General features: G+C 48.0%; 1 protein-coding gene across 1 annotated transcript in view; it reads right to left on the reverse strand.

Moving 5' to 3' along the window:
- Positions 1–14,587, reverse strand: part of CENPT (centromere protein T) — a 575,308-nt gene that overhangs the window by 63,030 nt on the left and 497,691 nt on the right. The window contains exon 11 of the mRNA XM_063945279.1: positions 6,594–6,755. Coding sequence (XP_063801349.1) covers positions 6,594–6,755 — 162 coding nt within the window. The remainder of the gene's footprint in view (positions 1–6,593; positions 6,756–14,587) is intronic.

Raw genomic sequence — 14,587 nt, forward strand, 5'->3', positions numbered from 1 at the left:
AGAAAATAGACAGGGCCGAAATCTGGACTTTAATGGATCCCAATTTTAGGCCCATAGTCACTCCTGACTGTAGGAAGTGCAGAAATCGACCCAGCTGAAATTCTTCTGTTGGGGCCTTCATAGCCTCACACCAAGCAACATATTTTCGCCATATGCGGTGATGTTTTGCTGTCACATCCTTCCTAGCTTTTATCAGCGTAGGAATGACTTCAACCGGAATGCCCTTTTCCATCAGGATCCGACTTCAACCGCCATGCCGTCAAACGCAGCCGTGGTAAGTCTTGGAACAGACAGGGCCCCTGCTGTAGCAGGTCCTGTCTGAGAGGCAGAGGCCAAGGGTCCTCTGAGATCATTTCTTGTAGTTCCGGGTACCAAGTCCTTCTTGTCCAATCCGGAACGATGAGTATAGTTCTTACTCCTCTCTTTCTTATTATCCTCAGTACCTTTGGTATGAGAGGAAGAGGAGGGAACACATAAACCGACTGGTACACCCACGGTGTCACTAGAGCAATATCTTTTTAGCTTTTTGTTGAGGCGGGACGCCATCATGTCCACCTGTGGCCTTTCCCAACGATTTACAATCAGCTGTAAGACTTCTGGATGAAGTCCCCACTCTCCCGGGTGGAGGTCGTGCCTGCTGAGGAAGTCTGCTTCCCAGTTGTCCACTCCGGAATGAACACTGCTGACAGTGCTATCACGTGATTTTCCGCCCATCGGAGAATCCTTGTGGCTTCTGCCATCGCCATCCTGCTTCTTGTGCCGCCCTGTCGGTTTACATGGGCGTTCGCCGTGATGTTGTCTGACTGAATCAGCACCGGCTGGTTTTTAAGCAGGGGTTTTGCCTGACTTAGGGCATTGTAAATGGCCCTTAGTTCCAGAATATTTATGTGTAGGGAAGCCTCCTGACTCGACCATTGTCCTTGGAAGTTTCTTCCCTGAGCGACTGCCCCCCAACCTCGGAGGCTTGCATCCGTGGTCACCAGGACCCAGTCCTGTATGCCGAATCTGCAGCCTTCGAGAAGATGAGCACTCTGTAGCCACCACAGCAGAGACACCCTGGCCCTCGGGGACAGGGTGATCAGCCGATGCATCTGAAGATGCGATCCGGACCACTTGTCTAACAGATCCCACTGAAAGATCCTTGCATGGAACCTGCCGAATGGAATTGCCTCGTAAGAAGCTACCATCTTTCCCAGGACTCGCGTGCAGTGATGCACCGACACCTGTTTTGGTTTTAGGAGGTCTCTGACCAGGGATGACAACTCCTTGGCCTTCTCCTCCGGGAGAAACACCTTCTTCTGTTCTGTGTCCAGAATCATACCCAGGAACAGCAGAAGTGTCGTAGGAACCAGCTGCGACTTTGGGATATTCAGAATCCAGCCGTGCTGTTGTAGCACTTCCTGAGATAGTGCTACTCCGACCAACAACTGCTCCCTGGACCTCGCCTTTATAAGAAGATCGTCCAAGTACGGTATAATTATAACTCCCTTCTTCCGAAGGAGTATCATCATTTCGGCCATTACTTTGGTAAATACCCTCGGTGCCGTGGACAGACCAAACGGCAATGTCTGGAATTGGTAATGGCAGTCCTGTACCACAAAACGGAGGTACACCTGGTGAGGTGGGTAAATGGGGACATGTAGGTAAGCATCCTTGATGTCCAGTGATACCATGTAATCCCCCTCTTCCAGGCTTGCAATAACCGCCCTGAGCGATTCCATTTTGAACTTAAACTTCCTTATATAAGTGTTCAAGGATTTCAAATTTAGAATGGGTCTCACCGAACCGTCTGGTTTCGGTACCACAAACATTGTGGAATAGTAACCCCGTCCCTGTTGAAGGAGGGGAACTTTGATTATCATCTGCTGGAGGTACAGCTTGTGAATTGCCGCCAGTACTACCTCCCTGTCCTGGGGAGTAGCTGGCAAGGCTGATTTGAGGTAACGGCGAGGGGGAGACGTCTCGAACTCCAGCTTGTATCCCTGAGATACCACTTGTAGAACCCAGAGATCCACCTGTGAGCGAACCCACTGGTCGCTGAAGTTCCGGAGACGGGCCCCCACCGCACCTGGCTCCACATGTGGAGCCCCAGCGTCATGCGGTGGACTTAGTGGAAGCAGGGGAGGATTTTTGTTCTTGGGAACTGGCTGTATGGTGCAGCTATTTCCCTCTACCCCTGCCTCTGGGCAGAAAGGACGCGCCTCTAACCCGCTTGCCTTTCTGAGGCCGAAAGGACTGTACTTGATAATACGGTGCTTTCTTAGGTTGTGAGGGAACCTGAGGTAAAAAAGTCGACTTCCCAGCTGTTGCTGTGGATACGAGGTCCGAAAGACCATCCCCAAACAATTCCTCACCCTTATAAGGCAAAATTTCCATGTGCCTTTTAGAATCAGCATCACCTGTCCACTGCAGAGTCCATAATACTCTCCTGGCAGAAATGGACATTGCATTAATTCTAGATGCCAGCTGGCAAATGTCCCTCTGTGCATCTCTCATATATAAGACTACGTTTTTAATATGCTCTATGGTTAGCAATATAGTGCCCCTGTCAAGGGAATCAATGTTATCAGACAGGGAATCAGACCATGCTGCTGCAGCACTACACATCCATGCTGAAGCAATAGCAGGTCTCAGTATAGTACCTGAGTGTGTATACACAGACTTCAGGATAGCCTCCTGCTTTCTATCTGCAGGCTCCTTTAAGACGGCCGTATCCTGAGAAGGCAGTGCCACCTTTTTTGATAAGCCTGTGAGCGCCTTGTCCACCTTAGGGGATGTCTCCCAGCGTAACCTATCCGTTGGCGGGAAAGGGTACGCCATTAGTAACCGCTTAGAAATTACTAGTTTCTTATCTGGGGAACCCCACGCTTCTTTACACAATTAATTTAACTCATCAGATGGGGGAAAAGTCACTGGCTGCTTTTTCTCCCCAAACATAATACCCTTTTTTGTGGTAACCGGGTTAATGTCAGAAATGTGCAACACATTTTTCATTGCCGTAATCATGCATCGGATGGCCCTAGTGGATTGTATATTTGTCTCATCCTCGTCGACACTGGAGTCAGACTCCGTGTCGACATCTGTGTCTGCCATCTGAGGTAGCGGGCGTTTTTGAGCCCCTGACGGCCTCTGAGATGCCTGGGCAGGCGCGGGCTGAGATGCCGGCTGTCCCAAAGCTGCGTCATCGAACCTTTTATGCAAGGAGTTGACACGGTCGGTTAATACCTTCCACATATCCATCCACTCAGGTGTCGGCCCCGCAGGGGGCGACATCACACTTATCGGCACCTGCTCCGCCTCCACGTAAGCGTCCTCATCAAACATGTCGACACAGCCATACCGACACACCGCACACACACACAGGGAATGCTCTGACTGAGGACAGGACCCCACAAAGTCCTTTGGGGAGACAGAGAGAGAGAGTATGCCAGCACACACCAGAGCGCTATATAACAGAGGGATATACACTATACACAAAGTGAATTTTCCCCCTATAGCTGCTTATATCACAATTTGCGCCTAAATTTATGTGCCCCCCCTCTCTTTTTTTACCCTTTCTGTAGTGTATACTGCAGGGGAGAGCCCGGGGAGCGTCCTTCCAGCGGAGCTGTGAAGAGAAAATGGCGCTGGCTGTGCTGAGGGAGATAGCCCCGCCCCGCTTTTTATAACGTTAATGGCGGGGGTTTCTGCACATATACAGTGTTAAACACTGTATTATGTGCTTTTTATTGCCAAAAGGTATATTAATTGCAGCCCAGGGCGCCCCCCCCCCCCAGCGCCCTGCACCCACCAGTGACCGGAGCGTGTGGTGTGCTGTGGGAGCAATGGCGCACAGCTGCAGTGCTGTGCGCTACCTTATTGAAGACCGAAGTCTTCAGCCGCCGATTTCCTCCTGTTTCTTCCGTCTTCTGGCTCTGCAAGGGGGACGGCGGCGCGGCTCCGGGAACGGACGATCGAGGTCGGGCCCTGTGTTCGATCCCTCTGGAGCTAATGGTGTCCAGTAGCCTAGAAGCACAAGCTAGCTGCAAGCAGGTAGGTTTGCTTCTCTCCCCTAAGTCCCACATAGCAGTGAGTCTGTTGCCAGCAGATCTCACTGAAAATAAAAAACCTAACAAATACTTTTCTTTTTAGTGAACTCAGGAGAGCCCACTAAGTGCATCCAGCTCAGGCCGGGCACAGATTCTAACTGAGGTCTGGAGGAGGGGCATAGAGGGAGGAGCCAGTGCACACCAGATGTAGTACCTAATCTTTTCTTTAAAGAAGTGCCCAGTCTCCTGCGGAGCCCGTCTATTCCCCATGGTCCTTACGGAGTACCCAGCATCCACTAGGACGTCAGAGAAATGCTGCTTAAGGCAGACACCTGTTAAGTGCCTGCATACTGCAAGGCACCAACTTACAAACTGAGCTCACTGGCATGGAGGCGGGGTTATAGAGGAGGCGGCGCTGTGCATCTTGGGAACAGTCAAAAGCTTTGAGCCTGTTGGTGCCTCGGATTAAGATCCTACTCTACACCCCCAATGTAATTCCTTGTGGAGCCCAGTGTACCCCACAGCAGAAACATCATTAAGCATAGTGGATAGCTACCCAAATCATCTTGACAAGTTACCCGCTAGTAGTGGCTATTGCGGTCGCATGGCAAGAAGGCACCCCCAAAGAGCTTGTAAAGACATTATAAACCCATAATAAAGGGCAGTGAGTTACATGAAGCTCAGTATACTCATCAGTACCGTGGTTACTTGTGCCTGGCTCCTGTGTCTATGCCCTCTGTATAAACATAAGAACACAAGCAGTCTGAGTAAAGTAAGATATACATATGTCTACAAATGCTCATGAGCGCAAAATGAAAATAACGCATCCCGCATGCTATGTCTCCTATATTAGTAACAGAATAGTAGGGCTGACCCCGATGAAACTTCCATAGGGAGCGCATGCAGATGGGCTATGCTGGCTAACACTTGAAAATGTAACGAGAGAAGAATCCACAACAACCTCCCCTACTGTAACAGAGGAGCATAACCCTCCTTGGCTTGATCTTGGCATCGAGAAAGTGAGGTGACAATTCCAGCACCTTGTCTGTCTCCCACGCGAGCATGGGGAGTATCTACACAGCGAAGTCTGAGGGATGAGCTCAGTTAGCTTGCACACAGGAAGCTGGAGACCATACAATTAGCCAAGCTAAAGCCAGCAGAAGTCAGTGCAACCTGAGCACTGTTGGCTAGGAGCCAAGAGTCAGGTTATGTGGAGGAGGGAGGGAAAGGATCACAAACAGCAGGGAAAAATTATGTAGAGGCTCTGCAGCAGTGGCTTATTTAGACCTAACAGTGGCCTTGAAAAATTTGGAGACATATAGATAGTGATTTCCTTGTTAAGGAATATATAGTAAGTATAGCCCTGGTTCCCAGGAATCCTAGGGTGCCTGACCTCACGCGTGCTCCTCATCTTATGAATAGGGCAGCTGTTGATTAACCCGCAAAATTGCCAAATTGCTACCCTATAGAAGGACAAGAGGCCGGCCAGCTGAGGGTCCAACCAGGCTCGGTCAGGAGGAGCCAGGGAGTGAACGTAGTTCACTTTCCCAGTAGTCCGGCAGCAGCGCTGATCTTCATAGCTGTGGGTGCAGCGCACATCAGAGACTATGTTAAAAATATCAGAAACTTTACAAATAAATAAACTAAAGAACAGACCAGCTTACAAGTGCACTTCAACACTGAAGACCATGGGTTGCAGAGAGGGGAGGAGCTACTCTCTTATATACTAGTCTAATTAAGTGCCAGCTCTTACGGTCCCCTCAAGCAACCCCGTGGTACAGTGTCCTCTAGATTGGCTAAAAGATAAACAGAAGTTGAAAATAAAAAAAAACCTTCACTTTGGACAGATGTATAAAGTCATTAGCATATGGTGTTCATTCACCCTACATAAAGTAGTTACAGCTCTGTCCTCAAACGGTACAGGTTGAGTATCCCATATCCAAATATTCCGAAATACGGAATGTTTGGAGTAGAACAGATAGTGAAACCTTTGTTTTCTGATGGCTCAATGTACACAAAGTTTGTATAATATACACAAAGTTATTAAAAATATTGTATTAAATGACCTTTAGGCTGTGTGTATAAGTTGTACATGAAACATAAATGAATTGTGTGAATGTACACACACTTTGTTTAATGCACAAAGTTATTAAAAATATTGGCTAAAATGACCTTCAGGCTGTGTGTATAAGGTGTATATGATACATAAATGCATTCTGTGCTTAGACTTGGGTCCCATCACCATGATTTCTCATTATGGTATGCAATTATTCCAAAATACGGAAAAATCCGATATCCAAAATACCTCTGGTCCCAAGCACTTTGGATAAGGGATACTCAACCTGTATTGTAAAATGCTATTTGTGAAACATAGGTTCCTGCAGCCTAAATGTATAACAGTTATTATACAGTCTCTGTTGATGCATTTACATAACAGCAAATCGAGAATAATTGAGGACCACTGAGACAATATAGATAATTTACAAAAGTGGTAGATCCGTAAATTCCTACCACCTGCCTGTTAAAAGCAGATTTCAGAAAAATGCTAAGGAGTAAAAAACTTACCACTTTTCCACTTCAGCTAAGGTATCCTTGTTTACCCGCGTCTGAGCATGGTGACCAAATATTTGCTTTACTACACTGGCTGGGATTGCTGTCCCCTCTTTCTTAGCAGTGACAGTTTTTTTCCTCTGCACCTTCTTGGCAGCGGCAGGTTTATTAGTAACCCTTTAAAAAGAAAAAAAAAATGAGTACATCAGTGACTTACTTTACCACCAAATTCCAGACAACAAAAACTCATGGCAGGAAAATTGCACTGGTAAAGCATGGGGATTACAGTAGGCACCGCTACAACAGTTATAGACAACCGGATATACTTCAGGGGCTGCAATGTTGGCTCCAACGTTCAATAGGGCAGCACATTACCTTTAATATCAGTAATAAGTTACTATACATTTAGTTAAAAAAAACAAATCTGCTAATATAATAAGCAGGAATTTTAAACATGCTTAAACAAAGAAATCTGTCTATAATGCAGGTATGAGCGGGGAATGGTCACATGGCCTTAGGGCTGACTGTTGCCCACCCCTGCTCTACAAGATCATTGATCTGTAAAAAAAATGGTGTGAATCTAGATAAGCTTCAACTGGATAATATAGTGATTCATGTAGAACACACAGTATACAGTATGTAACTGTCTAGAGCGATTTTTATGACACTGCGTTATTTAGCAAGAAATCTTATAAAGTCCCTGGAACAGACACAGGGCCTAATTCAGTTCTGATCATAGATGTGCTAAAATCTATGATTAGTTTCTCTGACATGCGTGGGGGACTCCCAGCGCAGGGCTAGTCCGCCCCACATGTCAGGCCCTACCCCCCCGCGCAAGTGTGCAAAAGCATTATACAGCAGCGATGCTTTCGCACCCGTTGAGTAGCTCCCTGCCAGCGCAGCTCTTGTGTGACGTTACACAGCTGCCGTGGCCCGCAACGGTCCGGATACGCCTGCGTTGTCCGGACCGCGCCCCGCCAACAGCGTTCTAACGTCATTCGCAAGCCCCCTCCCGCCTCTGCCTGTCAATCAGCAGAGGCAATCGCAGCCCTGAGATGCTTTTAGCATCTCACTGGGCTCCCGGGGTGTGCGTGCAGACTCCACTAAGGAATTCAGACTGATTGCTGCCGCTGCAGCAATCCAGTCTGAATTACCCCGACAGTTAAGTTTCGCAAAGTTAAGGTAATGAAACTTCATACTGAACGTTTACAAGGAATAACAGGATTTTGATACATACCGGTAAATCCTTTTCTCCTAGTCCGTAGAGGATGCTGGGGACCACATCAAGACCATGGGGTATAGGCGGTTCTGCAGGAGCCATGGGCACTCTTAAGACTTTTCAATGGGTGTGAACTGGCTCCTCCCTCTATGCCCCTCCTCCAAACATCAGTTATAGGAACTGTGCCCAGGGAGACGGACATTTCGAGGGAAGGACTTACCTCAATACTAGTGGTGAGATACATACCAACTCAGACCCCCAGCCATGCCGCACACATGGCATTTAACATAACACACGCCAACAGGCATGAATTAATTGCAGCAACATGCTGAACTAAGATAACACAACTAGTATAACTCTAATAACTAAACTGCAGGTAAAGTACGCACCGGGACGGGTGCCCAGCATCCTCTACGGACTAGGAGAAAAGGATTTACCGGTAGGTATCAAAATCCTGTTTTCTCATACGTCCTAGAGGATGCTGGGGACCACATCAAGACCACGGGGTTTATACCAAAGCTCCAGTACGGGCGGGAGAGTTCGGATAACCCTGCAGCACCGATTGACCAAACTTTAGGTCCTCATCGGCCAAGGTGTCAAACTTGTAGAACTTTGCAAATGTGTTTGACCCTGACCAAGTAGCTGCTCGGCACAATTGTAATGCCGAGACCCCCCGGGCAGCCGCCCAGGATGAGCCCACCTTCCTAGTGGAGTGGGCCTTTACCGACGTCGGTAACGGCAATCCAGCCGTAGTATGAGCTTGCTGAATCGTATTTCTGATCCAACGTGCAATAGTCTGCTTGGAAGCAGGACACCCAATTTTTTTGTGAGCATACAGGACAAACAGGGCCTCTGTTTTCCGTATATGAGCCGTTCTAGCCACACAGATTTTCAAAGCTCTAACCACATCTAGAGACTTTGATTCAGTGAATGGGTCAGTAACTACTGGCACTACAATAGGTTGGTTTATGTGGAACAATGAAACCACCTTAGGAAGAAAATGTTGTTGAGTTCTCAACTCTGCCCTATCTTCATGGAAGGTCAAGTAAGGGCTCTTATGAGACAAGGCCCCCAACTCAGACACCCGCCTTGCGGATGCCAAGGCTAAAAGCATCACCACTTTCCAAGTGAGAAACTTCAACTCTATCTCTTGTAGAGGTTCAAACCAATCTGATTGAAGAAACTGCAACACCACGTTAAGGTCCCATGGTGCCACTGGAGGCACGAATGGAGGCTGGATGTGCAGAACCCCTTTCACGAAGGTCTGAACCTCTGGAAGAGAGGCCAATTGTTTTTGGAAGAACACTGACAAGACCGAAATCTGGACCTTGATTTATCCCAAACGGAGGCCTGCTTCCACACCAGCCTATAGAAAATGGAGGAAACGTCCTAAGTGAAACTCTTCCGTAGGAGTCTTCTTGGAGTCACACCAAGACACATATTTACTCCAAATACGGTGGTAATGTTTTGACGTTACCCCTTTCCTGGCCTGAATAAGAGTGGGGATGACTTCCTTGGGAATACCCTTCCTGGCTAGGATCCGGCGCTCAACAGCCATGCCGTCAAATGTAGCCGCGGTAAGTCTTGATAAACGCACGGCCCCTGCTGCAGCAGGTCCTCGCGAAGAGGCTGAGGATCTTCTATGAGCAACTCCTGAAGATCCGGGTACCAAGCCCTCCTTGGCCAGTCTGGGGCAATGAAGATTGCTCGAACCCTTGTTTTTCTTATGATCCTGAGTACCTTTGGGATCAGCGGAAGTGGAGGGAAGACATATACTGACGGGAAAACCCACTGGATCACTAGTGCATCCACTGCTACTGCTTGAGGGTCTCTCGACCTGGAACAGTATCTCTGAAGCTTCTTGTTGAGGCGAGATGCCATCATGTCTACTTGAGGAACTCCCCAAAGACTTGTCACCTCTGCGAAGACTTCTTGGTGGAGGCCCCACTCTCCTGGATGGAGATCGTGTCTGCTGAGGAAGTCTGCTTCCCAGTTGTCTACTCCCGGAATGAATATTGCCAACAGAGCTTGTAGATTTTTTTCTGCCCAGAGGAGGATTTTTGTCGCCTCTGCCATTGCTGCTCTGCTTTTCGTTCCGCCCTGTCTGTTTATGTATGCGACTGCAGTTACATTGTCTGCCTGGATCTGCACGGGAAGGTCTTGAACAAGATATACAGCTTGTTGAAGGCCGTTGTAAATGGCTCTCAGCTCCAGCACGTTTATGTGAAGGCAGGCTTCCTGGCGTGACCAACATCCTTGGAAGTTTTCTCCCTGAGTGACAGCTCCCCAGCCTTGGAGACTTGCATCCGTGGTTACCAGGACCCAGTCCTGAATCCCGAACCTGCATCCCTCTAGTAGGTGAGAGCTGTGTAACCACCACAAGAGCGAAATCCTGGTTTTTGACGACAGGATTATCTTTCGGTGCATGTGCAGGTGTAACCCCGACCACTTGTCCAACAGGTCCCACTGGAATACTCTGGCATGGAACCTGCCAAACTGTATGGCCTCGTAGGCCGCCACCATTTTCCCCAACAACCGAATGCACTGATGGATCGACACACAGGATGGTTTCAGTATCTGTTTTACCATTTTCTGTATTTCCACAGCCTTTTCTAACGGCAAAAATACTCTCTGAACTTCCGTGTCCAGAATCATGCAGAGGAAAGACAACCTTGTAGTTGGTTCCAACTGTGACTTTGGATAATTTATGATCCACCCGTGTTGTTGGAGTATCGACAGAGAGAGTGAGATGTTTTTTTAACGACTGCTCCCTGGATCTAGCCTTTATCAGGAGATCGTCCAGATAAGGAATTATATCGACTCCTTTATGACGGAGGAGGGCCATCATCTCTGCCATCACCTTGGTGAATACCCTCGGCGCTGTGGAGAGGCCAAAAGGTAACGTCTGGAATTGGTAATGGCAATCCTGAACCGCGAATCTCAGATACGCCTGGTGAGGAGGATAAATGGGAACATGCAGGTAAGCATCCTTTATGTCCACCGACACCAAGTAGTGCCCCTCTTCCAGACTGGAAATCACCGCCCGAAGTTATTCCATCTTGAACTTGAACTTTTTCAGGTAGTAATTCAGATCTTTTAGGTTTAGGATCGGTCTGACTGAGCCATCCGGCTTCGGAACAACAAAGAGGCTTGAATAAAAACCCCGTCCTTGTTGTGACAACGGTACCAGGACTATGACCTGGTCCTGACATAATTTTTGGATTGCCGCTGTTACTGCTTCTCTCTCTGGCGGAGAAACTGGCAAGGTTGATTTGAAAAATCGACATGGGGGAACGTCTTGAAACTCCAGCTTGTATCCCTGGAATACTATTTGCAACACCCTGGGATCCAGGCCAGACAGAATCAAACCTTGGCTGAACAGTTTGAGACGTGCCCCCACCCGAGCGGCCTCCCGCAAGGGAGTTCCAGCGTCATGCTGAGGATTTGGCAGGAGCAGGGGTAGAATTCTGCTCTTGGGAACCAGGAGCCGCTGCGGACTTCTTTCCCCTTCCCCTCCCCCTACCTGCAAAGAAGGGGGAACCTCTCATCTTTATCTATTTATTGGGCCGAAAGGACTGCATGTGTGGGTGATAGGTTTTTTTTGCCGGTGCAGGCGCAGAGGGCAAAAATGTCGACTTACCTGCGGTAGCCGCCAAAACTAACGCATCCAGGCTATCGCCTTTATATGGGAGAGCCTCCATGTTTCTTTTGGAATCTGCATCCGCGTTCCACTGGCGAATCCACAACGCCCGCCTAGCCGACACTGCCATGATAGCGGCTTGTGAACTCAAGAGTCCAATATCCTTCATTGCTTCCAGCATGTAGGCGGCAGCGTCCTTGATATTCCCTAACTTAAGGAGTATTTCATCTTCATCAATTGTGTAAATTTCTGATGACACGCTTTCTGACCATTTTTCATTAGCGCGACTCACCCACGTGCAAGCAATAGTGAGCCTGAGCAGCGTACCATTGGCAACATAAATGGATTTCAATGACATTTCCATTTTACGGTCTGCCGGCTCTTTAAGTGAAGCCGTGCCAGGTGCAGGGAGAATTACCTTCTTTGTCAACCTGGAAAGTGCACTGTCTAACACAGGGGGTGATTCCCATTTTTTTCTGTCCTCAGCCGGAAAGGGTAAGCTATCTGAATCCTTTTGGGAATACGAAATTTCTTATCAGGATTCACCCACATCCCTTCAAAGAAAGCATTTAGTTCGTGTGAAGGAGGGAACGTGACTTTGGATTTCTTTTCCTTATAAAAACAAGCCTTCTCCTGAGGTACAGGAGTGGTTTCTGTAACCTCCAACACGTCCCTTATAGCCACAATCATATATTGTATACTTTTCGCCAATTTATGATCTATCTCTCTGGAATCACTATCGTCGACACAGGAATCAGAGTCCGTGTCGGTATCAGTGTTTAGAACATTCGAAAATGGTCTCTTATGTGACCCAGAGGGGCCGCCTGCATAAGGAATAACAGAATCCTGAAAAATCACATCTTCTATAGATTTTCTTCAGCATGCAGCCTTAAGATTCAGACTTATCTAATCTTCGGTTAATCAGATGCATACTGTCACGTATCTCTTTCACCCATGCAGGCTCTTGGTGTGCCGGCAGCGCCACCACATTACAAGTCTGTGTCCCTAAAATGGCTTCCTCCGGGGAGGAACTCCCTGCCTCAGACATGCCTCACACGTGTACAGCACACTCACAGACACACTGGGACTTATTTGGGGACAGACCCACAGTGAAACCTGTCAGAGGAACACAGTATAGGAGCAGCCAGTTCACAATCCCAGCGCCCGTAATGAGTGTGAACACAGAATGCCCACAGCCAAATAGCGCTTTTATACAGTTAATCACACTATAAAATTGCACCACAACGCCCTGTGCCCCCCCCCCCCAAATATCACCCTGTACTTAGCAGAAGTGGAGGAGAGGACCAGCGTGTTCTCTGCAGCCTGAGGAGAGAGAGAAAATGGCGCTGAGCAGTGTGCTGGCTGCCTGAGGAAGAAGCTCCGTCCCCGCAATGGCGAATCCTTACACTCAGTAATCATAGTAATATTTATATTGGCAGGGGTAGGGCTGTGCCAGCGGCACCTTATGCCCCCTTTTAGCCAGCTTTGAGGTATATTTCTGCTGCCCAGGGCGCCCCCCCCCCCCCCCTCCTGCACCCTGCAGTGCCTGTGTGTGTGGGCAGCAATGGCGCGCTGCGCTCCCGCCAGCCGCGCCGGACCTCGGCCGTCACTTACTTGATAGAAGTTCATTCTTCTCATACTCACCTGTCTTCTGACTTCTGGCTCAGCGAGGGGGGTGACGGCGTGCTGTGGGAGTGAGCATCTAGACACGGCAAGCGTTCAGTACCCTTCAGGAGCTAATGGTGTCCTGTCAGCCAGAAGCAGCCATGAAACTCTTTAGGAAGTTGGTTCTGCTTCTACCCCCTCAGTCCCACGAAGCAGGGAGTCTGTTGCCAGCAGATCTCCCTGAAAATAAAAAACCTAACATAAGTCTTTTCAGAGAAACTCAGTAGAGCTCCTCAGAGTGCATCCAGTCTGCCTGGGCACATTTCTAAAACTGAGGTCTGGAAGAGGGGCATAGGTTTTAGGAGCCAGTTCACACCCACTGAAAAGTCTTAAGAGTACCCATGGCTCCTGCGGAACCGCCTATACCCCATGGTCTTGATGTGGTCCCCAGCATCCTCTAGGACGTATGAGAAATAGACTTTAGATTAGTGGTCAATGTGTAACACCAAAGACATACAGACGTGTCCTCATACAGTGCTTCTTGGCCCACCAGGTTCCAGGCGACACCAGGTTTCTCGCTCAAAATGTGTGTCCTACTCGCATAAATAAAAATAGGAAGTGACAAAACTAGTCTGCTAGACTACACTGATCAATCTGATGTGAAACATTTATACATCTGTGTGCGAATGAGTCTGAACTAGTACAAAGTACTATAATGCAGTGGCCGCGGATTTTCTTAAGCCAAGTTCCATTGTGCTTCATCTGCAACTTTGTACATGTGTAAAACCAATTCCTGTGCAGTTAAATTCCCAGCCCAGCATCTGTAGTACACTTTAAAGTGGTGTTTCGCAGCGTCTGCGAATAAGATGCAAAATTCAAAGAAAAAAAACGGTATACTATACATCTCAGATTGGCTCAGTTGTGCTGGGCATCTCATGCATTATGACGTTAAGAAAATTAAAAAACTTACATAACTACCCTGTCACTGCCCCCCCCCCCCTTCCCCTTCAGGTGTTAAACTATTTTCTTCATCATTGCCTACTGGATGTTACAACACTTTCTGTAACTAAGTCCACTACAGCTGGATTTTCGCACACTTTTCCCTTTACTATTGACAACACCACATCTCATTAGTTCCTAAAATCCACTGTCTGGGCATTATACTTGACTCCTCCCTTCCTTCACTCCCCACATCCAGTTCCTCTCCCAATCATGTCTATTCAATGTTCAGGAAGATCACCAGAGTTATTAGACCCTTCCTCTCCCTCTACACCACCAAATATTCTATCCACTGTAATCATCCCTCATCTGGACTACTGAAACCTCCTCCTCTTCAATAGTTCTTTAAAATAGGTTGACCTTCGTATCCCACCTACAAATCTCCAACCTCATCCCCCAGACCTCATACGCCTATCCAAGACATTTCTCATGTAGTTCCTCACCGCTACATCTATTATACTCCAACGTTCAATGTCATTACTACCGCTGCCCCTGCAAGATACATTTAGTACATATGGGGAGAATAATGAAAAAATAACGGATTAT

The sequence above is a fragment of the Pseudophryne corroboree genome, chromosome 11 (assembly GCF_028390025.1).
Source record: "Pseudophryne corroboree isolate aPseCor3 chromosome 11, aPseCor3.hap2, whole genome shotgun sequence".
Classification (NCBI taxonomy): domain Eukaryota; kingdom Metazoa; phylum Chordata; class Amphibia; order Anura; family Myobatrachidae; genus Pseudophryne; species Pseudophryne corroboree.